The 27,722-nt window shown below is 42.2% G+C and overlaps 1 protein-coding gene across 3 annotated transcripts; it reads right to left on the reverse strand.

The window, feature by feature from the left end:
- Positions 1-8,318: 8,318 nt before the first annotated feature.
- On the reverse strand, positions 8,319-27,497 carry TMEM169 (transmembrane protein 169). 3 transcript variants are annotated; one of them, XM_088455764.1, is made up of 3 exons: positions 27,328-27,497; positions 11,413-11,796; positions 8,319-9,185 (listed from the first exon to the last, which is right to left on the reverse strand). In XM_088455764.1, exons 2-3 carry the CDS (start codon positions 11,720-11,722, stop codon positions 8,563-8,565), a joined length of 933 nt encoding a protein of 310 aa, XP_088311890.1. In that variant the 5' UTR covers positions 11,723-11,796; positions 27,328-27,497; the 3' UTR covers positions 8,319-8,562. The 3 variants fall into 3 exon arrangements, with proteins under 3 accessions (XP_088311890.1, XP_088311891.1, XP_088311892.1); XM_088455765.1 differs by having other exon boundaries at positions 27,321-27,497; XM_088455766.1 differs by lacking the exon at positions 27,328-27,497 and adding an exon at positions 26,507-26,603.
- Between the last annotated feature and the right edge of the window lie 225 nt (positions 27,498-27,722).

Here is a 27,722-nt window from a genome sequence, read left to right on the forward strand (position 1 = left end):
TTTCAGACAGCAGCAGCACTTCCTGGGCGAAGAGAGGACTAGGCCCGGCCGGTGGGTATTCATGTTACTTATCACTATAGATCGCATCAGTTCGATGCGATCTAAAGTTTAGATAAGCAGTAATTCATGTACCCTCATCAGTTTTGCGATGCGATCCGGTATATCTGGGTCCGGTCGTCGCATTTTTTTTAGTGTCTTTGTTTATCTTTGTTTCTTCAGTTGTTCTGGGCATGCGCCGGGTCATCTTTGCGGAGACAACAGCGGCTGGGAGGCAGAGTAAGGGGGCAGTGGCTGGGGCAGCAGGCAGTCAGGAGGAGGTGACCTGGCATATGGATCAGAGTTTTGCCACTGCGAGTTGCGGGGGTGTGAGAAACATGCGAGTCTGCATGTTTTCGCACCTTATTACATATACTGTAGCTCTATACTCGCACATTTTACAAACTTGGACCCTATTACATTTTGCCCATGGATGTAATAATAATTTACACCACTGAATACATATGGAATTATCAGGAATGAATCAGTTATGCTCCAACAGTCCCTTAGTTCTATACAGGAATTCAATGCAGAAAAACAATGAAGGAGAGTTGGCATAATTAAAATGTTTAAAATCAGGAATTAAAATCTAAATAAACTTACATAGGATATAAAAAAAGTTCATTAATTGAAGTGCAGAGTCTGTTTTAAAGTGGATGGATAACCAGTCCACTCAATGCAAGATTTATTTCTGTACAGCACATTATACAGTATATTTTTCCCTGTGGGCCCCAACCTACTCACAATAATATTATCCTTTTAATAAAAAAAATTGCAACCATCAATGCCTACACTACATTTACACCCTCATGTGAAATGTATATCTCTGAATCTTACATGATCTAGTGGATAGCTGCCAGTGATATTGTGCAGTGCAGCACTACCCTATTCCTTTTGTTATAAAGTTATACATCATACAGAAATGGCTCATAGAGCCATTTCTAACAGCAATGCAGTGCTTGAGCATAGAGATCTCCCCAAAGTCAGCACCTTGCTGCCCTGTGATTACATTAATCTAAATCACAGTGACAGCGCACTAGATGCTGCTCTGACCTACTTCTAACTAAGAGATTTAACCCCTGGATATAAACATTGCTTTAGGGACAGAGAAACATGTTGGGAAGATTAATGCAGAGGCCAAAATGAGAAACTGTCCACTGTGCAATGTAGGGAAAAATCTACTTATTTATCACAATCTTCATCTCAGATGCAGGTGGGATGTGATAATATCGGTCAAATTCGTAATACGATTTTTAAATACATCGGCCAAATTCACATTGCGATATTTGAATACATTGCATGCAGGGAAAGAGCTTGCGAGAAAGCTCTGTCCATGCAAATCCTCTCCCATTCCTTCTCAAGGCATTTTCCACAAAATATATCCTGAGAGCATGACTGTACATGCGCCCAAGATACTTTGATATACCTGAATATATTGACTGCAGAGTGAGTGGGGTATGCCCCCTTTCTTGTTTGATCTTGACATCTTTCGTGGGGATTTCTGAATAAGAGTATATGCACAGAGGAGATCTATTCTTTACAAATATAAGATTCACCATCTGCTAACAAGTTTATAGTGTGGGATCAAGTGGATTTCCTTTGACTATCATTTAAGATCCTTCACACTGGAATACACATTGGTCTTCTATTTTTGTTTTTTTCTTGCATATTTCGCATTTTGGAGGAACTTTGAAGGAGCTTCAAGGGAAGTGAAGGCAAAGGACTATACACCATTGCAGAGATATATAGTGGTACATTTATCCATTCCTTTTCCTATTTGTGGACCTCTCTCCTATTTTAGTGTTTATTTTTTACATTCATGTGCCCCCAGCTACCTCCTCCCCCCCACTGTGGGTGTGATCCCCCTTTAGCTAACACTTGCCTTTACAATGGGGCAGTCCTATGCATGCACTGCTGATCGCAGATTCCTGATTCCTTTGTGCGAGCAGGACCATTCTGCAAGTGACATGTTCATAAATGTCAGTTGCTAGTATGTATTAAAAATTGTGTCTGCAAAAATACTTAAGTCAATGTTGATATCAAAGGGCAGAGGGCCTGATTCAGCTGAATGCAGATTCCAGATTATCGGGAATCTGCATGTGCTCAGGACCCATTCTGCGAGTGTGCAGAATGGGTCCTGTGTAGTCGCACACAGCCCCTATCTGACTGACAGGTAGAGGGATTTAAGGGACAGTGTGGTGTTGGGGGTGGCCGGCGTTCCTGGATATTTTCTTCTGGGAGTGGCAAGGCCAGGGACTGCATCAACGGATGCAGTGTTCTGGCCTCGCAAGCTGGCCAGCCTGAGTAAGCGGAGGCTTACTCAGCTGGCTGGTGGCCCAGCGACATCCACTATCGCGACCTTCGACCACCTATGGTCGCAATGGTGACCCCAGCCTGCGACCTCGGTTGCAGTGCTGGGATCGCAAATGCAGCAGGGGGTGTCAAACACCTGCTGCTGCATTTGTATAATAGCAAAGACGGATTTGCAAAGCTGTCTGCATGCAGCTTTGCAATTGCGATCCTTGCTGAAACACTCCCATGATCGGTGCTGTGAACCAGCATCTCAGTTTACAGCATAGATTAGCTGACCGGGGGTCACAAGTATAAACAACAACATCTCTCACAGTAAAGCAGCATATCATGACAGATATACACATTTGACAGAAAAAATTTCAAGAAATGTAAAAATGTCTACATAACTCAAAGGACCTAACATAAGTCCTCATCAAAGAACTTGAATAGGACTTATCCGAACAGTCACTTCAGAATCCAGCACAGCAGACTGTGAGTAGACATGCCAGCCTTGGCCCTGAAGTAGCATTAAGCACTTCCTGCCAGTACAATTCATTGCTTTTCTTTCCAAAATGAACCACTCTTAAGGTGAAAGTCGTCATTTATGTTCTACTGTTTAAGCATCCTATTCTGAATGTTCATCTGTTTTATTCACTTACATTGTTATCCAGTTAATGTTTAGAATTCAAATTAAACAGCCTATTCTGAACTATTTTCTACTGCTATTCTGTATCTGTTCGACCCTACATCATGTCCATGTAGAACTATATTGTCATAACAGGGACCATTTCATAAGATAGATATACCAGTCTTGGTAGTACGTTTTTATATACGCACATCTTGGTGTCCCAACAACAAGATGTGCGTTTGTAACAGTGTGACCACTCACCCAATAGTTGTAGATCTGTTTAGCACATCAAATATTAGGATTACAAAGCACAATTGTACTTTAAATGCTTAGGGGGTGATTCAATTGAGCGTGAGGTTTAGAAAGGTAAAAAACCTTGCGCCCAATTTTGGATTACTACGGGTATGCGGGCTCCCATGGTATCCAAGTTTAAAAAAGTGTAGCGGAAAAAAATAAAATATAAAAAATTATACTCACCTGTCCGGGGGTCTCTGGGGCTCCTGGTGACCTCACCTACATCTTGTCACTTGGGAGGGGGCTGCTGGAAAACTCCGGGTGCTGCTGGATGGCACAAAGGCTCCTGGGAGATGTAGTTCTTCAAGCGCTGGCTACAGAGGCGGGGGGGTCACTTACACGGGAGATGGGGTCACATACAACGGGACACACACACACACACACCCTCATGCACATTCATACTCACTCATACACACTTACAAACACTCACATACCCTGCTGCAGAAGATTCGGCTCCCGATGCTGGATACAGAAGACATCCGGAAGGTGAGTAATTAAGGACTAAGCTAATTGGAAACTTCCTATTGATTAACTAGTCCTCGGGGGGTGGGAGTTTGGGGGGTGCTGTCGGGGTGCCAGAGCAAGTCCCACTGATTTTTTCCAAAATTAACAATTTTAGGAAAATATGACTTGCTCTGGAGGCACAAGAAAAAAGGCACAGTGATTTCTATACAAACTCTATAAACTTTCTCTAGAAATCACTGCATCCCTTTTTTAGTCCCATAATTGAATAGCAAAAACCCACGGCTATGGGAAAAACCCGGAACAGCAGATTTTTTTAAAACGCCCCACCCGTAATTGGATTCCCTCCATAGACTCCTTTCCTTACTGGAGCATTCACTAGCCTTCTTCAACATGTAATGTGGACTCATAACAATTCCAACTTAAATACTCTACACACATATACACTGTATTTATATTGACTCAAAGTTATATGTGCAAGTTGTACAGTTGAATTTATGTTTGATATGTATAAAGTGATGCATTTTAGAGTTTGTATTTTATAACACTTATTGACTCTCAATGGACCTTTATCTGTATAAAGAGAAGAACCTTGTCAACTGTATTTGAGTGGATGTCTTGTCTGGGGAGCAGAGGAGCAATCGGAAGTATAGAAGAACAGGTTTACCTTCCTTACATGTATATTTATTATATGATTATAAGTTAAGTTATACACATATCACATACACAGTGAAAAATATATTATTGGGTTTACCTAGGCTCAGGGGCAAACGCATTCATAGACACACACACCAGACATGCACATTATATTATAATATATATATATATATATATATATATATATATAAATAATTTACACTCGCATAGATATAGACACACATACATACTGTATATACACCACACATGCATATGTCACACATACATTACACACATAAGTTACACATTACACACTTACCTTGCAGCATCTGCAGATTGCAGGTTGTGGATGGGATGGGGACTGCACCAAGCAGGTGCCTACTATCACGTCTGCCAGGGGGGGTTCTGGGTACTCAGTAACCCCCCCTGCATGCGCTTCTGCCTAGGTTAGCCAATAATACATTATAACATTGTGAATTAGCTTATGTAGAGGCACAAGACAACAGTATAGTAGCTGAAAAGGGGTTACAATTGTATGGGGATAGTAATATGCTCCGAAATATACAGCAATACAGGAGATATCTGAGATAGAGATGTTATTAGAATTGTGTTAATCATGAGGAAATTTGTGTTCCACATGATTATTAGTGGCCGAAGGTATTGATAAATAGACCCCATAAAATCACCATTTTAGAAGGCTCTAAGTAAACTGGAACTACACTAAAAAATGGTGTGGTTAAAAAATCTACACTATTTACATAGACAGTTAAAAGATCAACAACAACTGGTAGACAGGCAATAGGTTGGAAAGGTATAAAAGGTCGACATTGGAATGGTCAACACAAAAAAATGGTCAACTTTTTTTGTTGTTGTTTTCTAACCCTAATATTCACCCTAACCCTCCTTCTTGGTGCCTAACCCTGACGGAGTAAGTGCTGTGCCTAACCCTATCCATCCCTCCGGTAAGTGCCTAGCCCAGTGGTTCCCAAACTGTGTGCCACGGCATCCTGGGGTGCCTCGGGACACTTGCAGGGGTGCCTTAGGTTGGTGGTCCAGCACCAAAAAATTATTTATGGTCAATATAATGTTAATATGTAGACAAACAGAAGCACAAACTGGTCACCCACTACATAACTGAACCCAAGAATGACAGGAATGACCGGTAAGCACAATTTACTTCACTTTACTACATACTTTTCTAAATTTCTCAATAACAAAATTTTGGCTTAGGTGCCATGAAAACAATGCTGATAGTCTATGGCGCCATGATTCAAAAAAGTTTGGGAACCACTGACCTAATCCCATAAAAAAAAAAGACAATGCATCAACCATTTTTGTTTCTGTCTTCTGTACCTGTCGATCTTCATCCATGTTGGCCTCATGACCATGTCGACCTATTGCCTGTCTACCAGTTAGTGTCTACCTAGACATTGTCAACCTCTTCATTGCCAATCTATCGATTGCCATCCAATAAAAAATTAATCTGGACTTTTATTGACCAAACAGAACGGTCTGAAAATACTGTAATTCGCTAAAGCTCAGCATATACTGACCAGGCCAACTGCTCACCTCAATACATGTGGCCAAACCTGAATGATGCAGTCAATCAACATTTGGGTTGAGCAGATAACGAGGGATCAGCAACTTTTTGTGCCAATGCAGCCATTTAGGAAATCATACATGGAAACAGGGCTACAATTAATAACCTGCTAGGTTTCAATGTATTGTTTAAAAATTTTAATTTTTAAGTATAACCTTGTTTGAGCAACACACGCTACATTATGAATAAGTAATATTCCTGTGTACATAACATCAGAGTGACATTTCAGTAGTAGCAAAGGACATCCACCTCTCAATGTTTACAACCGTTGGGGTAAGTCTGTTGAGATGTGCAAATCTTCCACTTGACAGGAATATCTAGACATCATGGATTATGTTTCACCTTAACAAGTAGCCAGTTTGCTGGTTTGTCCTGGAATAACCCAGTACACTATTTGCAGAGCTGAAGTCTAGTCATAGCTTATTTATAACCAGCAGATTATATATATGATAGAATCCGGTATGTGCGCTGGGCGCCATGCACACGGACCTACAATGAATTCTGTCTGCTACGAACTTATTGGTAGTTAAGCATGGCTCCCATTGGAAAATCACATCAGACTCACACAGAAATGATAAAATAAAAGCAGTCCACCAACATTCAACCGTTGTAAATCAGCTACTATGGACTCCGGCCCACACTAGCATTGGAAGGTGGTTGTGTGGTATTATAGTGGAGAGGATTGGAACTGCATTTATTCTAGGGGCACGATTCAATTCAGCGCGATGTAAATAGCGCCGGGAGATAGCTCCCGGAGCTATTCAATTCATCGCGCTGTTAGGTCGGGGAAGGCTCGTTATCGCGCCTTAAACAGGGTGTTTAGGCGCAATAACGGGCATTCCCCGACCTAACTTCCCGGCGCGAGGCTGTTTTCCCGGCGCTAAGGGCAGAAAACAGCCTTGCGCCGGGACTTTTGTCGGATTTCTTCTCTCATCCCCGGAGGGATGAGAGAAGAAATCATTAGTCGGACTTGTCAGCGCGGTGTATTGAATAGCTCCAGGAGCTCACTCCCGGAGCTATTTACATTGCGCTGAATAGAATCGAGCCCTAGGAGTACAAATCCAATTTACCCAGCCCTTTGAGGGTATAAGTGATAGTTGCTGGTCATAATGTCCGTGATTTTCCATTGCTCTGTAACCCTGGTAAAGGGTTAAAGTGAGTAGGGTATTGATGAAAATATTATTATATATATTGTTAAAAAGGAATTATCTATACAGAGATATGTAATTTATGTATATGTTCTGAAGTAAAATGCTAATGAATTCATGCCATATGTGAAAAAAAAAAAAAAATATATATATATATATATATATATATATATATATATATATATGTGGTACTACTTTTTGTGGTGAGGATGTGCCTCAGTGTGTGCGATGCCCATGTACTATAGAAGAAGGGGCGGAGTAATATAGCTGAGAGTGATTGGGTTCCTGTCAGGGGAAAGAAGAGCAGGGACGGAGAGAGAGATATAAAAGGAGCTGCCGGCTGACTGAGAGGGGCTCTGCTAAATCCTTTTCTTGAGTGCTCACCCCCTGTGTCCTAAATGGTAGCTGAGCTATGACAGGCTGCCGGGCACAGGGGGTGGAGTTGGAGAGGGTGCATTTTCCCCTGCTTTTGTAGAAATTAGGTGATAATGAATAAACCTCTAAATTATCATGAAAACAAAAAAGGAAGAAAAAACACAATGACTTATTTATTTGCTCATTTTATTTTTCTTCACCCTGAAGTCCTGAACTCACACCAAAGCAGCAGCTTATAACATCAAATTATACTGGTTATAGACGTGCCTATTGAAATATTGTATTGCATTCACCCATTTAAAAAGTGCAAAAAACTGTATCATCTATATTCATCTGTTTTCAGTAAGAAATAATGTGGTTCAACATTGCAGAAAGTGGAACCCATCATAGTAAGCGGTTAAAAAATCAGCTGCGATGAAGTCAGCCAAATGGGAAAACCTATGGTGCCCGTCCAACCAGCTCCTGCTGCCATTTGTATCTGACAATTACACTGTATGAATATAGAGGGTGAAGGTAATGTAGTTGGGGCAGCTCTAATAAACCTATGTAGGTGAGCTATGTCACAAGGGCCAGTTTTGTTATTAATCTGCGAGTAAGTCAGCAAGTTTACATCTTAAATTTACATTCTTTTCTCTGAAGCGAATTCTGAAAACATTTACTGGGAATTTTATTTTATTATATATATATTTCTAGCCTATCATTATAAAAGTTTATGCACAGAGATTGTTGGGTTGCAGACAGTAGTTCTGAAGGGAGGAGGAGATAATTCATCATTTCTTACAGTGATAAGACAGTATACACCCCTTTCAAGAATAGAAACTAGGGCAGATCAATAAAGAATGAAAACCGATAAATTTAAGACTCAGTATAAAAGGTTTAAGATTACAACTTAATTACAAGCACCTTTTCAATCCCCAGCTTTGATCAGACATATCAGCTGCAGAATACAAACTTGTATGACCCTCATGTACATCAATCACCAGCGTATTTGTATATGGCACTGAACTTGTTGACATTCCATGAACAAAAAAAGAAAAATAGGAAGACTTAGAAATCTGGTGTCAGACGAAGGAGATGTTTAGGTAATGGTTTCAAACTGCTGAGGTCTCCACTTCCTGAGTGGAACCTTTCACCGACAAACTGCCAGATATATTGTCCGAATCTAGTAATTCCACAATACTATAAGGGGAACAGTCTTCTAGACCAAGTTTGCTGCAAATCCACCCACAGAAACCTTTCTCCATGTCCTTCACTTCATGCCACCACTCACTAAATGACCAAGATATTTGGGTCACTGCCGTATATATGGCCAAAGATAAGGACACTGCTACGATAATAATAGGGTAAAAAATAATTAAAAACGGGCAGACCGTGATCTTGTGCCAGAAAGTCCTTTCTTCATTGTAAACTAAGAAAATGTTATACCAAGTAATGGTTCCATAATAAAATGACAGTACAAAAGAAAGAACAAATATGACTGGCAAGCAAAGAATACTCCAGAGGAGGACATGAGGGCCTCTATCTAGGCCGACTGAACAGGTCTTCTTCCCCCCTGCTGGCTCGTCTTGCAAAGGCTCCTTGGATCTTGTAAGCTCTTGAAGTTCCTTCTCAGTTAAGGTTACATGGATGTCAACCATCTGACCTTTCTTCTTCCCACGTGTGATTGTTCCAGTTAAGGTAACATAGCGGCTATCTGTAGGCATATTCCACCCCCCTGTTGGAAATCACAAATGTTTTTAGGTAAAGACTCATTATCAATTATAATTATTATAGTTCTTGTGTGCCAAACACATTTCACAGAATGTCCATATACTCTGTAAATACATACTATACAAGAGATTTTCATTTTAGAGTTGCAATTACATCTTATAGATTATCCACCAAGCTACAAGGGCCATCTGGCTGAAAATGAAAGATCCCTCTGATCTTATATGCTGCATGCAAACTTTAGGTAATACAGACCATAAGGGGAAGAGACAGTTTAAGAATTAAATGTAAATAGACTAAAAAAAAAGTCAAAGTATATAAAGTTTTTTCTATAGAATTGTAAAAAGAAGTGAAATTCAAAAGAATTGTGCACTAATGTATAGAACTGTACACACACCGTGAAAAGAGCCATATTGGGCGCTGAGCCAAGAAGCAGGAGAATGTAAGCTTATCTGCTCAGTAGGACTCAGTCACATTACTGATGCTCAAACTGATGTCACTAGTCCCTAGTGAAGAGACTATTTATGAATATTGGTTCAATCCAGACAAAGTTGTTTCTATTGTATGTAGATAAGTACTATAGGATAGATAGATAGATAGATAGATAGATAGATAGATAGATAGATAGATAGATAGATAGATATATTAGGAAGCAGAGGTAGAACAATGCATCAGGAAACACAGCAAACGTTGGGTAGAGACTCGTTGATGATGCTCTCATCTGCCAGGCACCACAATCTGCTCTCAATGAAGCTATACTCATAAGAGATTTCACTCTGCTTATTTGAGAGCAGAAGAACCATGGTATCCAAGGCCCCAGCCTTGGACCGAGGCTCCCATTATAAACCAAGGTCATTAGGGCTCTATTTATCAAAGGCAAAGTGCCCTACTACCAGCCAAAATAGGTATTAAGTAGAATGTTAAGTCCTGCACCAAAACCGTGGTCTATGATAAATAGAGCAATATATGTGTCTCTGGTGAAGCCGACCATGCTTATGCATGAGTTAGACTATTTATCAAGTATCATGGTAGTATTCCCAGAATAAGGAACAGATTTATTATCCATCACAATATTACCCTGGTAGTGTTAATATTTTTAACACCACATATTACAGCAATAAGAAATTGTGTTGGTTTGCAATTTAATAAAATTCTCTTGCCAGAACAGTGAATAGTAAATAGTGAAGTGATAGCTTATGCTATTACTTTACAGTTGGGTTCAGAAATATATTGTTAACCGCACATGTCTGCAGAAGATGACTGGTGTGAGGACTGCATAGCTAATAGTCTTAACAATATTACTAATATTCTTACTACATGTGGATACTGGATACTAGCATTCACTGACTTGCCTCCCAGCACAGTGGTAAATGTTTGACTGAAGGAGGGTTTCGTGGATACTCAATTACATTTGGACATAAATTTCAGATAAAGGGATTTTCAAAATGTGATATTTTATTTCAAAGCAGATATCTTTCGTGCCCTAAATAAGAGGGAAACCTCACCAACAACGTGAATGGGGATAAATATACCAGTACTGAAAGATCTTAACATTTCTCTTTTTGATTATTACAACATTACTTAAACAATGGAGCAAAATGTATGAAAATATAGATCATATACCTGTAGAGACAGTTCTCTCTTCTTCTACCATAGATTTTGTTTTGAAGGCCTGGTGGTCATGGCACAAAATATGGAAAAAACTCAAATAGGAGACTCCAGAACTTAGGAACTTAAAGTTATATTCAAAGCTAGTGACAAGTTTATTTTTGAAAGACTAAGAAACCTTCTAACATAATCCTAAATATCTTAAACAGATTGGTAAACTGAATATAGGAATATATTCCTCCTAAAGTGTAGCATTAAAGACAGTAGATATATTTAGCATTATGCAATTCTCGTATTGTACTTTGGACACCGCTAGAGAGAAATCAGAATGGATCAGGATGGGGATTTTACGGTATCTGGTCAGACTATGTTGTCTGACCATTACACATTTACTCTACTGTAGATTAAATGTGTAATGCTTAGATAACATAGTACTTTCCTAAATCAGAAAACTGGAATTTGTGTACAACAATCTATTGCTTCAATTTCTTCTATTGCTTGTTTATCTGGAATTGTAATCTTGTGTTGGCGATATTGAGGTCACCTTGGGCCTACTATAAGAACAGAAATGTCAATATTGTTGTAACTTAATAATATTAAAAAAAGATAGAAGAATAACAACCTACCATCACTTAGTTGGGTTCCCAGAAATCTAGACCCTTCTTCTGCACTTCTCTCTCCTGCCTCCTGATTGGCTGTTTCATCTTCTAGGACCTTCTCATTTTCAGAACGATAGACAATGATCGATTCTGGGCGAGGCTCCTTTTTCTTTCTCTTCTTCCTCTCTATGGTAGCTTCTCCTGTAATCCCCTCAAAGGACACAGCAGCCACAGCTCTCCGTAAAGTGCCTCTTAAAGGACTCTGTGGGGCATTCTTATTTGATTTTGCTGTGATCTCCTCGATCCCAGTATCTCTGGAAATGACCTCACCTTGCATGATTTAGACCTTACAGAGATCCTAATTTGTCACTTTTCCATGATGTGAGGTACTGCCATCAAATTGTGATAGATCTGTATTCAAAGAAAAAAATAAGTTTTAGCTACTGTACTAACACTTTAGGCCAACTAGATAGCATAAAAAAACACAACTATATCAGTATTCACCTCCATACAGTATGTCATGCTACCCGTTGGACTATAGCTTCAACTACAGGATGAAGGTGATGTGTCTTAAGCTATCACAGTGTAGTCTCTATTGTGCAAGTGCCCTCTCATATCTTCTTTCATGTTAATTCTCCATGTTAGCTTATGACATTTACATATACTGTCACAGTAAGGTATATCCAACAATCATCCCGTTTGTTTAATGCTTGAACAAATAATCAAACTCTGCATCACTTGCAAACAATAGTTTATTGATGTTTTCAAAACATATGGTCAGGGGAGAGTACAGTAAAGGAGGGGAAATGGCAAGGTCACTGTGTACTTCTCAAATAAGTACATTTGTTACAGTATAGACCATCCTGCATACACACAAACAATGCATGAAAACAGTTAATAATTCATAAAAGGAATGAAGTATGACAATTGAATTTCTGTCAATGGGCTCGATTAAATTCAGCACAATGCTGAATAGCCCCGGAGCTATTCATTCAGTTCAGCGCGCTGTTTGGTCCGACTAAAGGATTTCTTCTCTCACCCTCCAGAGGGTGAGATGAGAAATCAGACAAAAAGTGCCGGCCACGAGGCTGTTTTCTGGCTTAGCGTGGCGTTAACAGCCTCGCGGCCGGCACTTTAGTCGGAAAATGACGGTTCTCGTGACTATGGGGCCTATTCATCAACACTAAATTAACGTTTTTAAGGACATCTTCCTTAATTAACGTTATTTTAGTATTCATGAAGCCACTTAGCACAGGAGATATCACTGATATCTCCTTGCTAAGTCCCCCTGCGTTAATTTCCACACTCCCCATACATTAGTATGGGGATGTGGAAATTATGGTATACATCAAATTCCGTAAATTATGTATTTTCGGAATTTGATGGAGGTACTAAACGCCACTGTGAGGTGGTGAATAGCAGGTGAAACTTACCTGCTTCCAGCTGGACAGGTCCCCCGGCGTCTTCCTCCGGCGGTCTGGTGCGTCCTCTGGCTCCGGAGGCTGGTGAACACTGTGTTCTCCCAGCAGAACACAATAAAGATTAGAGAAAAAAAAATGTTTTTATTTTTTTCTAAGCTGTACTGTGGTCTGCTGGGAAACCATGTGACAGACCAGCAGGACGGAGCAGGAGGCTGCTGCGCGGATAGGTAAGTGCTGAAGGAGGGAGGGGGGGAGGTGAGCGGGGGGGAGGGGGGACAGGTGAGTGGAGGGGGGGGGGAAACAAACTTACCGCATGTGTAGGTAGTGCTGCGCATGCGCTGGGTTAACGAATTTAACAGCGCATGCGCAGCACTGTTTCCAGCTGCGGTAAGTTAGTGTAGTGAGGGATAACTATCTATTTCCTGAAAAGCTGTCATCGCAAAAATTACAGCTTTTCGGAATACATAGTTATAGGGAGGAGGAATGATGAATTCCTCTGGTAATTAGGTAGAACTCCATGCGAGTTCTAAACCTAATTACCTCCTGGGAAACTTTAGTTATGATGAATAGGCCTCTAAACACCCAAGTTAAGTCGCGGGAACCAGCATTCTCCAACTTAACTGGCAACTGTCAGACCAAACAGCGCGCTGAATTGAATAGCTCCTGGAACTCCCTCCCGGGGCTATTCAGCATTGTGCTGAATTGAATCAAGCCCAATGATTACTCCTATGCTCCTATAGCTGACCTAAAGGGATTAGAAGTACTAATAGAACAAAGGGGTAAGGAAAGAATTGGGAAGTCAGAAACGTCCAATTTATCTAGACTGCAATCGTGTGGCTCAATAATACATTGAGCAGGCTGACCAAGTGTTTATTGTGATCTATGCTTGCAATGATCTCAAAATTATATGTCATTCTGTTACTGACTGCACTTAGAGTGTATGAATCAGAGTTCTTCCAATTAACTTATGGCATATCCTAAACACAGCTAAGTTTAGCTGAGTGGAGACCCACTCAGGGGACAAAGGACCTCATTCAGAGCCGCTCGTAAGCGGCCGTTCGCTCCGAGCGATGTTCGCACATCTGCACATGCGTATGGGTTTTAGTAAGCAAGCGCGAACCAGTCAGTGCGGTCGAAAATCGTGTGCTCGCAAAATAGCGAATGCCTGCTAATTTGAGTGACAGAGTGAGGCATTTGTGGGTGGTAACAGGGGAAGGTGCTTGAAAACGGGGAGTGGAGATCCGAACGCAGGCGTGCCAAAAGGTCAAAAAGGGCGTTTTAAGGGTGTGCATAATTAACAAAGCAGCATCATCGACCACGTCAGTTGGGTGTCTTTTAGCCAGAACTGCTCGCATGATTGCGGTAGGAAAATGCAACCACAAGAATAGCGAGCAGTTCATTCGCCTTTCGATGTACTCGATTAATCTAATAAATAGCGGAGATGACGTATGATGCGAGCGGGCAGGGGGCGTTCTTTACAAAATAACGACCGCATGTTTTGTTCGCTCGTTCAGACATAGAGGCGTCAACAGACCGCAAAGAGCGAACGGTCAATTTAAATAGCCAGCCCCTTTTTCTGAACGAGCGAGCGCAAATAGCGTCCGGCTCTGAATCAGGCCCAAAGTCCTGTTTAATTTATTACAGCTTTAAAGAACACTTCTATTTGTCTCTATTGAATAGCACTAGGTAAACTGTGCGGCATTGAAATTCTGCAGTCACACACATTAGGAAGAACTTAGAAGTGTGTAAAACTAGTAAAAACAAAGATGGTGTATACCTTTTTACTTCATAGAATCAGCTATGCAAACCGCCATGGGACACAGATGAGTGAAGTGTCATGAATATAAGTATAGATTACAATAGGACATTCTTTTCTACTTTTGAAAAAGCATTTCATGGAGATTGTGAAAGCACCACCTATGGGCGCAGCATTAAAGTGGATGTGTGCTGCTACATCTGAGAGGCGTGTCATAAGATTGACTTACATCCAACCCGATCTTACTTGTTGATGAAAAATTTTCAGGGCACGTATTGTGTTTTACAAGTGGTTCCATATAGGTGGCCATAAGAAACCCTATACGAAATGCATGTAGCCATAGGGAGCATTTTGCCTTATAACCAATGCAGGGAAATGGCATTGATTATACCATTTGAATGTATAAATCTCTGATTTCTTTTTTCCCCCCCAAGTATAGAACACATATTTGGCAGGTAGACTCTCTGAAATAGTAGCAATCTCCCTGACTCCCTGAAGAGTCTAATAATTTCCCTGATTGTGCCAAACCCCCATTATGTAGCTTTTATATACCATACTTGCCTACTTCTTGCGCCCTCTTTCCGGTAGGGAGCTGTCGTGCTTCCACTGTGGGGGGGCGTGTCTCGCAAAAGGGGGCGTGACAGTAATTATGCATCATTGGGGCAGAGCATGGGGCATGACAGCACAATCGGGTCATCATGGCCCCGCCCTCTCTTCACAATGCCGAGAATAACGGCATTGTGAAGCAGGGGCCATGATGATGTGATTTAGCGCAAATCACGTCACCGCCCCTCCCCACTACCGGGGTGTATATTGTAATGATGGGAGGTGCGGCAGGATGTCTCTGGGGGCCGGGAGGCTTGCCTGCCTTTCCGGGGGCCGCGAGCGGCTCCCAATTTTCAGGAGGCAAGTATGTTATTATACTTGGGAAAAAAATTAAATCAAAGATATATACATCCAAATGGTATAATCAGAGCCATTTTCCTGCATTGGTTATAAATGCACAATGATCCCTATGGCCAGTGGCGGACTGGGCCGGGGGGCAGGGTGCCATCAGCCCCCCGGGCCGGTACAGTGTTAGTATTGCTTGGCCGCCTTGCTGTGGGAGTACTGTCATGGTAGTCAAGGTACTCCTCTCCATGATGGGAATTTAGATATCACCGTACTGTCATGTCAGGCAGACGATGCTTCAGCTCCGGCGGGGGCTGTCCAGCTACGCTGCTGGTGAGATCTAATTTGCAGAGGCTAATAAAAAATGGCTGCCCCATACCAAACTACAAGGAAATGGCCGCTGTCGACCAATGGGGAGCCAGGTTTTTCTCTTACAAAAAAAAAAAAGTGCAGTTCAAGTGGATATTTACATTTAATACTGAAGTTGATGTTATAATGACAGGTATACGATTACCCTAGAGGCTGGAAGGTGGAAAAAGGGGCGGGGCTTATCGGGGAGTCTGTCAGGGAAGAGCCTGGGGACTGGGAGCAGAAAAATAAGTTTTATGGCACCCACGGAGAAGAGAGCCAGTCAGGGCATAGGTTAGTTGTTCTCCCTAGTGCAGGAGAGCCTGCTTACTGTCTTCACTACACATTTAGAAACCAAGTAAGTGGAGGGTGGGGCTTATATACAGTGTGTGTGTATGATGTCTATATATCTATCTCATATCTCTATCTATCATATAGCTATCTCTCTTATCTCTCTATCTAGCTATCATATGTTGTATACAAATTATATGTGTCAGTGTGGCATATACTTTGCAAGGAGGGGTGCTATTTTGTTCTTTATAATGTCCATGGGCGGAATTAAATTCAGCGCGATGCTGAATAATCCCTGGAGGGAGCTCCTGGAGCTATTCAATTCAGCATGCTGTCAAGTCAGAAAATGCCGGTTCTTTAGACATAACCTGGGTGTTTAGTCGTGAGAACCGGCATTCTCCGACTAGTGCTGGCCGCACAGCTATTAGGGTCACACTAAACTGGCAAACAGCTGCGTGGCTGCCACTTTCGTTGGATTTCTCCTTGCATCCCCAGGAGGGTGCGAGAAGAAATCCTATAGCCCAACCAAACATTGCGTTGAATTGAATAGCTTCAGGAGCTACCTCCCGGGGCTATTCAACATCGCTTTGAATTGAATTCCCCTGCATGTGTGTGGACTTAGGGGCCTATTCATCAACACTAAAATAACGTTTTTAAGGACATTTTCCTTAAATAACGTTATTTTGGTATTCATGTAGCCACTTAGCAAGGAGATATCTGTGATATCTCCTGTGCTAAGTTCCCCTGCGTTAATTTCCACACTCCCCATACATTACGAAACTTAACGCATCTGTAGGCAGTGCTGCGCATGCGCTGGTTTTACAGATGTAACAGCGCATGCGCAGCACTGTTTCCAGATGCGATAAGGTAGTGTAGGCAGGGAAAAGTATCTATTTCCCGAAAAGCTGTCATCGCAAAAATGACAGCTTTTCGGAATAGATACTTATGGAGAGGTGGAATGATGAATTCCACCTATAATTAGCTAGAACTCCATGAGAGTTCTAAAGCTAATTATCTCCAGAGAATTTTTTATGTTTAATGTATAGGCCCCTTAATGTGTCTGTATGTATGTACCAGTGTTCCCACTAGGTACCTTTAGCAGGGCACTACGCCCTGCCCGTTTTGTTAACTGTGAAATGCACCCTGCCCATTTTTGATGAATTGCGCCCCGCTTTGTCCAGGTCAGACACACACACTTTGGGACAGAGCTTTAGGAGAAGGCGGAACAAAGGGCCCGGCGCAGCTACTCAACCCTGTCCCCAGGAGACGCACACAAAAGATGATATTTATTTATAGCTCTATGTCATAACAATTTTACCCTCATATACTTAATTTGCAACTTAAGCCACATGCACATTAAGGAAACCATGCCACCAGCATTGTTGTCACGCCCATTTTTATATTGCATTCGCTAGTAGAAAAACTGGGCCACTTGCTTGTGTCTGCCCCCCAGGCTGAAAGTTGCCAGCCAGCCCCTGCCTATGGCTACATGCAGTTCCCTATAAAGTTTCTCTTGGGCACTTATATGGAACCCCTTGTAAAACACAATACATGAGCATGCCCTGAAAAGTATCTGTATTTTCATCAACAAGTAGACCTTAATAACTGCTTTGAGACTTGTTTACATTTGGATTTAGGTGAATGTTATGACACGCCTCTCAGATGTAGCAATACAGGCCCACTTTACCGCCACTCTCATAGGTGTTGCTTTCACAATCCCCCTGAAATGTCGTTTCAAAAGTAGGCAGGTACGACCATACTTGCCAACTCTCCCTGATGGTCAGGGAGACTCCCTAAAATAGTAGCAATCTCCCTGACAAGTCTACCAATCTCCCTGATTGCACCTTATCCCAATTGTGAAGCTCTTATATAACAAAAAAACCAGAGATATATAAATTCCAATGAGATCATTAGTATAATTTTCCTGCATTGGGTATAAGGCACAATGACCCCTATGGCTACATGTATTTTCTGATCAGTATCAGTGTGTTTTCATCAACAAGTAGATCTTACTAACTGCTTTGGGGCTCAATTACATTTGGATGTAAATCAGTTTTATGGCACACCTTTCAGATGTAGCAGTACATGCCCACTTTACCGCCGCCCGTATAGGTGCTGCTTTCACAATCTCCTTGAAATGCTTTTTCAAAAGAGGGCAAGTATGACTCTGGTTTATTATATACACATATATATTAAATGGAGAGATATACTGTATACTTTCAAATGGAATCATTAGTATAATATCCCTGCATTGGGTATAAAGTAGGGATGTGCAGGCTCGGATAGGTTCGAGTTTGCACGTGGAGTTCGGATTTTTCCCTCCAAAAAAACGGAACTCAGAACGAGGCAAAACGTCATCTTACATGGACGAACATCATCATTCCTGGACAAAAGACCAGGAATGATGATGTTCGTCCATGTAAGATGACGTTTTGCCTCGTTCTGAGTTCCGTTTTTTTGGAGGGAAAAATCCGAACTCCACGTGCAAACTCGAACCTATCCGAGCCTGCACATCCCTAGTATAAAGCACCATGATCCTTATGGCTACCTGCATTTTCTGAAAAGTATCAGTGTGTTTTCATCAGCACGTAGATCTTACTAACTGCTTTGGGGCTCATTTACATTTGGATGTAAGTCAGGTTTATGGCACACCTCTCAGATATAGTAGTACACGTCCACTTTACCGCACGCTCATAGGTGTTGCTTTCACAATCTCCCTGAAATTCTTTTTCAAAAGTACTGTAGGCAAGTACGTGCACAAAACATAGTAATACTATTTTATTATACTATTTTATTTATTTATTTGTAAGTTGGGAAGTGTGCTTAACCTACAGGGACACCTAAAGTCCATTACAATTTTGCAAAGCACAACCAAATACAAGTTCAGGGACAGAACATAACTCGAAAAGCTTTATCATGCTGTAGTCTCTGTTGGAACGTCCCATGCTATTAGTATCACATCCCTTGAATACGTTTCCTCTTTTGGGAAGAATGTATTTATGGATAAGCAAATTCACTGGTCCAAAGTTTGATTCTTTGGGAGTAGTCTTTAACTATGTACTGTATGTTATTCTGACCATATTATATGCTAATGTACTATTGGGAAGTCCAGTGGTTTACAATATAATCAAGTTTGTTTACATGAATTATCAGTGAAAACAAACTGCCATGTACTTTATGTAGTATAATAGCACCACATACTAGGAGATGGGAGTAAATGCAGAAAAAAAAGTGACATACTTTTCTCAAAAGCATTTAAGGAAGGCAGCACTCCTTTTTCACCCTCTATCTATACAGCTGGACAAACTCTCATTGTTTGGGTACATATGAAACAACAGACAAGTGTTTATCCCTTTGATAAGGTTTTTCTCACAAACTTGTCAGAACAGGAAATAATATATTCAGCCTATGTACTATTAAATAAATGGTGTCGCATAGTTTTGCTAATTAGAGACCACTAAATACACTACAGTTTATTAGTGGAGATTTACTGTATTAAAACCAAGGATATTTGACATCAACAAGAAAGAACCACTGTGCAGAGAATATGAAGATGACAGCACAAGGATAATTATCACAGGAAATGAAAATCCCTTTAAAATAAAACACACACAATGATCTTCTGAGGGGAGGAAGACTATGGAATTTTTTTATTTGTTATTAAATTCTTCAGCAGTTATTAAAGCAGTATGTTCTCTATACATGAAGGCTTATTTAATACTATGGGCTATATTGTACCAACATGATGTAACCCCAAAGCAACCAAAATTTGCCTTCATTAGAATGGCATTATGAAATACTGCTAAAGATAATTAATTGCACACATTGAACCTTGTGGCAGAACAGGCCAATTGGCATGAAGGTATAAAGTTCCAGGGATACAATCTTCGAGTTCTGCTTTTGTTCCCCCATTCCACACTGTGCAGCTAATTCTAATTCAGATGCAAAATGCTAGATGCCGGGAGCTGCGTATGCCAGATTTGCGATCTGATGCTAATGCAAGATTCCGTACAGCTAATGCAATGATAAGTGCATCTCCCGAAAATCGTGTGCCACCCGAAAAGGCAGGCAAGCCTCCCAGCGACCGTCGACTCCACCGACTTCCCCTGCGATAACCTGAGAAACCCCCGCAGGGTGGAGGATGATGCACTTCACACAAAATCGCGTCATTTTGGCCCCAACCCTTGCGTCACAATGCCTGTAATATCGGCGTTGTGTAGCGGGGGTGGGGCCAAATGGTGCGATCGTGTGGCCCCAACCCCGGCTCTGCTCACATATGACAGTAAGCTGTCTGGCCCCGCCCACTTGTAACGGCCATGCCCCTCTGCCATACCGATCTGGCTGCTCCCTCCCGGAAGGGGCAGCCAGAATGTCGGCAACCATGAATTACTGTCACCCAGAATAAGTCGGAGATACACAAGAATTCTCCATTTACTTTCATGCACAGAGATTCGTCTGACTTAGAATCAGCCCCTGTATTTGAAAGCTCAGGCTATTGCAGAAATTAATGTATAAATAGAGCTGGGACAATTTCTCTGCGAGTGGAGGAAAATACAGTAGAAGCCTGGGCGGAATAAATTAATAATATGGAGCTTTCAACTAAGGCCGAATAGTGCAGAAAGTTTTGCTCATCTCTAGATAGCAACTGCATTTGGCCAAGGGACAGAACTATACGCATACTTGCTATTTCCTTTGTCTCCCTCTGAAAGATACAAAGAGGGGAGGTGCAGGTGGCATCTGCGTGGGCAGTATGCATCATTGTGGCCCTACTCCCCCGTACAACGTTATGATTTTGGCATTGTGCCATGGGGACAGGATCACAGTGGAGTGATTTGCCACGGCCCTGTTCCATCCACTTCAGTGCAGTGGGGAAGTGGGCGGTTCTGGGAATCTGGACAGCAACTTAAATTCGGGAGTCTGCTGGTAATTCTAGGAGAGTATACAAATATGACTAATAGAGGTGCGGTGGCAAACGGGACTCAGCAATACCTGTTTGGGCTCACTTCTGAAGCCCTCACTCTCTCCATGAGCATGGGCATCATAAGGAGCAGGGGTCTCAGATTTGGGGCATCCAGGTATTACTGGACCCGCTGACATGCGAGCCCCTTAGCCGCCAGATCCCCTACAGCAAAATTAACGCCTCTTCTGATTATGTGCTGGTTGTGCACTCGCTAACTGGACATTCAAGACCACATTATTCCCAAGAGGGGGCCCGGGAGGTGCAAATGACATCAGCATGCCCCACCCAAACTTTGCTATTAGGTCTGGTGATGCACTCTGCTGCCCCACTAGGCCCTGAGGTTCTGTGACCAGAATTTATTATGTGGGATCAGGGAGACAGGTTTTCCCCCTTTTGTGATTGTGGAAGCACCAGCTGATATAGGACATCTGCAGATTTGGTGGTCCATAGCTCATATTTTGTACATGGGAAGAAGAGATTTAACTACTGCTTTGTGTAAAGGGATTTATTCTGTAAATATTTGTATATATCAGAGACCATATCCCAATCACAATTTTGTATTTCAGTGGCAGTAAAAGACAGTGTACCAAGATATTAGACACTCTTTCCTCAGCAGGGTTAGAAGAAGATTAGACCACTGCTGACCTAGCAATCATAATTTGTTATTGTTCAGTTAGAACTAGTATAAGTGTATGGAAAAGGTCAGGTTGCTGTGCAGCAATCTGCTATTTCAAAGAATGTACATGAAGACTTGGGAATCACACCTGCCAGTAACCAGTGATGTGATTTGATAGTTTGCCCATCTACAAGGTACCAACAGGGGAGGGACTATTGTGGGTACAGGGAGTGCAGCAGATAAGGGACAGCTAATGTCTGCAATCTGTTCTCTATGCATGCACTGGGCGCTGACCTTGCATGTCCAGAAGAGGCTCACTCTGCTCAGGAGAGAAAAATGGGATTTCTGCAGCAGGACTCATCTATCCATACACTTGATTTAATAGCCATCATTAGTATCAGTGATCACTTGGTGCAAAAGACCATCATTAAACTGGTGCATTTACATGTGTGCTTGACTCTGCATATTCATCGACACTACTTCTATGGAAGCAGCCAAAGTGAGAACAATCCATTACAACTCAGTTACACCTACTCCGTCTCAACTGGATATGCATCACCCATATCTGCGTACACTCCATTAAAGAATATAAGCAGTGTGAAAGAAATATGAGCTGCGCTCCCCAAAATGTTGTGTGTTCAACTCAGCATCAGACCCACTGTGTCAAGTATTTTCCCACTTTGCATAACGTTGCCACGTAATACTACATCTAAAAAATTGATTTCCATATATGTAAGACAACAGGGTGGTTGGATGGACCACGAAATAGTATTAAACCATTGTGCTCTCATGATGGATGAGAAGAAGCAATCTCTATACACATAAAGAACATGACGGCATCCTGACAAGCAAAGATCAGAATTCCTTATGTATATGGTTCCCCTTTAAGAAAGACATGCCCTGAATCTGGTGCGTGACAGCTATACTATCTATAGACAATGACGAATGCAGCTGTAGGACTTTGCATTCATTTCCACCACAGAAGAATGTGTCAGAGACAGAGACCCCCAGGCTGGGAGACCTTTTTCAATTCTAATATTTCAGAGCAGCAGACTGCTTTCACTGCAAGGAGTGGTGTCGTGGGGATTCTGTCATTGGGATGCTAAAGAACCCTATATGGCCACACCTGCTATTTTAAATACAATGAGAAAAACATTTCCATGTATCCTAATATTTACCTCCTGATGGGTATTAGACAGGCAGGTGTATTCTCTGAAGAAACCCTATCAGAGCTTCAGAATCACTTACTGAATCGCCATAATGCTCACAACACGTTGAGGGACCATTGGGCCTGGTTCTAAGATGTACAGTAATGCTGCCGCAGCTGCGACTTTGTATGTAGCGGCTGTGTGAAAGTATGCCAGTGTCACAGCCACAGGGATTTGTATTGAGACCACAGCCAGGGGCTTCACAAATCCAAGCGAAAGCGTATAAAGAGGCAGCTCGGTCACAGATCCGTCGTTTATCGGACTTCTGTACAACCCTATGGTTGCGCAGAATGGCCGCCGGAACAGAGACGCTGATGCTATTTTCTCTGCAAAAAGGACTGCAGTCACAAACAAAGACTATGCCCTGAAAACAGTTGTGATGTGGCTGCGTCTCAGTTGCCACTGCGAGCGACATTGGTAATGAAACTACTTATTTGCATCTATAATCACTGAACAGCATACACATCGGCATTGCGTCCATCTCTGGGGTGTATTTACTAACCTGCAGGTTTTTAGAAATGGAGATGTTGCCCATATCAACCAGATTCTACTTATCAGTTATTTAGCACCTTCTAGAAGATAATAGCTATAATCTGATTGGTTGCTATGGGAGAGATCTCAACTCCAAAACCCTGCACTTTAGTAAATATACCTCTGTAACTCTGATAAAGGAGCATATTCAATTGGGTGAATATCCCGGGTTTCAGTCCCTGACTCTGGTACAGAGCAGGGTCGTGGACCCGGGTAATTTGCATTCACACATAGTAAAATCCATGGACAATGCGAATTTACATGCAAACATACGTGTTTTTGCACAGTGTGTAAAAAGGGTATAACGGGCACAAATACCCCTGTTTCAGGGTTTCTAATAATTAAAAAAAAAAGTTACAATTAAACTACAAAAAAAATTTAATATGATCACCCTCTGCTCTCACATGTTAATATATGTATGCGTAGTGCATTTGAATCCACAGTGATATTAGTGACATTAGGTGACTGGGAGAGAGACCAGTTTACCGCATTCCTCTAAAGCTCAAACAATGTTTACCATGCATGATGCAAACAATTTACAAACAAAGACACCAAAGAGAAAATTCACCACATACAGTATTAAAGGCAGATTCATGATAAGTTTTCATCACCCATGGATAAAACACAAGTGTGCATCTGTTCTTCAACTGCATTATATGTGTGGGCTGAACCAATATTCACAAACATGCAGCTTATACATTAGGAACCAGTAGCCTCACCGAGGTACTTAGTGAGACACAAAGTAATGACAGAAATGTTGCAATATCAACCAAAATTCAAATGCAGCCTATCAACTGGCCTGAGACTGGTGCCTCATATAGGCTGCATTCATATTCCCCAGTTTCTCCCATTACCAGGAACAAGCCACAATCATCCAATGAAAACATTGTCTACCTATCAGGAATCTCTGCCTCAAGTATTTGCAAGAATGCGAGTCATTTGTGTTGTCTTCATGGTGTGCAGTGAGATGGATGTTCTATGGACCAGTCATGTTTTAGAGCATGTATTCCAGGTAGTGATAGTTGGAGAAAGGATACTGAATCAGATATCAGGGTCCAATTTTTATGTCAGAGAAGGGACTGGGTCACACTCCCCATTACTCAACTGTATTTGCTGGGAAGCCAAATCTTAAAGCCCTGGGCAATAAACATGTGGGGGACCCTATTAAATGTGACAAACGGGGTATGCGCAATGGGGACCTTATGCAGAGCCGCCAGTAGTGTCAGTGCCCACAGTGGTAGTGCCCCATATGCAGTGCACCCAGTAGTAGTGCCCCTATGCAATATTCCCATTAGTAGTGCCCCGTGTAGTAATGCCCTCTGTATAAATGTCCCAGTAGTAATACCCCTGTAGTTGTGCCCCAAATAGTAATTCCCCCCCAGTAGTAATTGGGCGTGTGCCCAATAGTAATACCCTGGTAGTAATGCCCCCTGTATAAATCCCCCAGTAGTAATACCCATGTAGCTCTGCCCCCAATAGTAATGCCCCCAGTAGCCATTCCCCCTTTAGTAGAGCCCTCTGTAGAAATGCCCCCAGTAATGCCCCTCTATTAGTGCCCCCAATACTAATGCTCCCTCTCTAGTAGAGCCCCCAATAGTAATGCCCCCTGATTAATGCCCCCAGTAGTAATGCCTCCCCCTTCGAGTAATGCCCCCAGTAGTAATTCCCCCCCAGTAATGCCTCCCCCCTCTCCGAGTAATGCCCCAGTAGTAATGCTCCTCCCTGAGTAATGCCCCCAGTAGTATTGCCCCCCTGCCAGTAATGCCCCCAGTAGTAATGCCTCCCCCCTCCCCGAGTAATTCCCCAGGTGTAATGCTCTCCCCCCCCCACCCCCGAGTAGTGTCTCCTGTAGTAATGGCCCGCCAGTAATGCCCCTAGTAGGCCGCTTGCACTATAAAAAAGAAAAAAAAACTAATACTTACCTTAAGCTAAGCCCCGCGTTCGCTGCTGTCCGCTCGTCATGACGTCTCTGCCATAGTGCACTGCGTGAGCCGGGAGCTGGAGCTCACGTGAGCTCCAGCCTCTGACTCTGGCTGCCGCTGCGGGGAGGGAGCCGGGTAAATGGAGCCTCCCTGCGGTGCCGGGGTTAGGTTGGCCAGAGGAGGCAGAACTGGTTCTGTCTCCTCCGGTCCACTTTAACCCAGATGGGTGTGGGGGCCCTTAACGTGTGGGGGCCCAGGGACGATCGCCCCGTCGCCCCCCCGTTAATCCGGCCCTGAATGGACGACTGAACAATAACGACATCGTTATCGTTCAGTCGCCAATTAATCGTTCATGAATCAAGCACTAGAATGTCGGAAACGACCAGCGATGTGCGTTCCCGCTGGTCATTTCCAACATCAATCATCGCCTGAACATGGCCGTCAAATTGCTGATAACGACAGATTGAACATGTTCGGGGATGATGGAGGGTGCCTACAGTGAACGACTAATCGTTCAGTGTAGGCACTGCAGGGGATGGGGAACGACTGTACAATTACGATGTCTTAATCGTATGGTCTTCCCTGAGTCGCGTAGGACGCACCTTTAGAGGTCATCCTTTCATAGATATATGAAGGTTTTAGGTGGGATTGACAAGTGGGATATAAACTAAGAGGTCCAGTACCTAATGACTGAACAGGCCTCCCAGATCCTGTAGGATTATCAGGCAGACAGAAATTGCAGGCCACAAATTATTAGTAATTTCAGCCAAATATGTAATTTGTAAAGAAATATGAATCACATTTGCTCATGACTGCAATGAGTCAAAAACTCAGATTTTACTTTACTTTGATGGTCAGTAAATTTATGGACAGAAATCTTGGCAGCAAAATGTCATACACTGTGGCATGTTCAAGGCTAGAGTATACTATCAATAGGGCCTGATGGCTGGTTGCTTTTTGTGGTCCCTGATACAGGAAGTAGATATCCAATGGTTTAATCCTTCCACTAAATGCACTGCATTCCCATCCCAGCTTCTGAGAGCCAGAGAGGTGACCATATAGTATGTGATCTATGTCATTCAGAACATTGTATGCAAATAAACTTGTTTGTGGTTTATTTAATGCATACACAGACTAGAAACTGGAGATTTAAATATTGATACAGGAGGTGCATTACCTGACAGCTCTTTCATATTGATGCAATCAATTAGTACATTGTACTCAGGGAGCCGGATATCCATAGCACATGAGGCATCTGCAGAGCCAGGGAGAATTGGCAAGTTTCAAATGGGGAAAAATATATATCTAATAATAGAATTGGAGCAGGGGTGAGAGCTACTGTGGGGCATTTATTCCCTCCTTGGTGTCTGCATACAAAACTCAGCTGGGGGCCCAGTGAGCAAACAGACCTCTATTCCCTCAATAATATCAGAAGCTTGTAATGACAGGATATGCAGCAGCTGCTGTCTGATTTGTGGGGTTATGGATCAAAGGAAAAGAGGTTACAATAAAAATAAAGGAGGGGTGTAAAAATTGCTACACATCACATGCATACAGCTAAACATTGTCAACATTAATGCTCTGTTATCATTTAACTGTATTAGCTGAACATTTTAGCAACAATAATTCATACACAGGTATTATTTCAAAACTAACATATTGTTTCAATACATCAACCTGCTAAGATAGTATCATCACTAAGTCAAACATTGTATCAATTTAATCACAGCAGAATGCAGTGAATCACTCCAACATTTCGACCTCCTTTCCAGATCACTAAACACTTATAACAGTTCCATTATACAGAATATAGACACTCTGCAATTAATGAGACAGCCATTTAATTAGCTTGACTCAAACAGCCTTTTTTTGTTATTAAGAACGGAAAGCAATAGATACAACACATATAGTAATAGATTAATGTGTGCAGAGATCTGTGGCAACATGAGACTAATAGTTCATAGATTTGCAAGTTGAGAAAAGATGCTTACTAGGTACCATTTTAATGAGCCTTTGAGGGGTGCCTGCTCCTCTTCTTGGATTTATGATGGGGAAGGTGGATCCCCAGATATGAGGCAGGATTTAGGAGCTGCCTGTGTCCATCCCAGAACTGCTGCTCCCTGCACAAAGGACAGAGCAGAACCCCTCTCCAGGCATAGCCACGCCCACTAGGCACATCCCTGGGAGGAACTAGAGCTCTATCACATGACGTAATTCACCCACCGCTGAACGATGCTTGTCGCTCATTAACTGCTTAGTTGCTGGTGTCCATTTAAAGGACACCTGCCATGTCCGTATTGCAGAAGGAGACATGGTAGGTCTAGGTGAATAAGGCATGTATTTCTGCATCTAGCCTCAGTAATGTTGTATACTTTGAATTATGACTTTAGCAA

This window comes from Taudactylus pleione, unplaced genomic scaffold, assembly GCF_031769625.1.
Source record: "Taudactylus pleione unplaced genomic scaffold, aTauple2 ptg000671l, whole genome shotgun sequence".
NCBI lineage: Eukaryota > Metazoa > Chordata > Amphibia > Anura > Myobatrachidae > Taudactylus > Taudactylus pleione.

Excerpts from the sequence above, each read along its gene's own strand:
- TMEM169 (XM_088455764.1), bottom strand. The coding sequence starts at position 11,722 with ATGCAAGGTGAGGTCATTTCCAGAGATACTGGGATCGAGGAGATCACA. Across the intron at positions 9,186-11,412 it reads GGGAACCCAACTAAGTGATG|GGGGGTGGAATATGCCTACA; the intron begins GTAGGTTGTTAT and ends GATTTCCAACAG.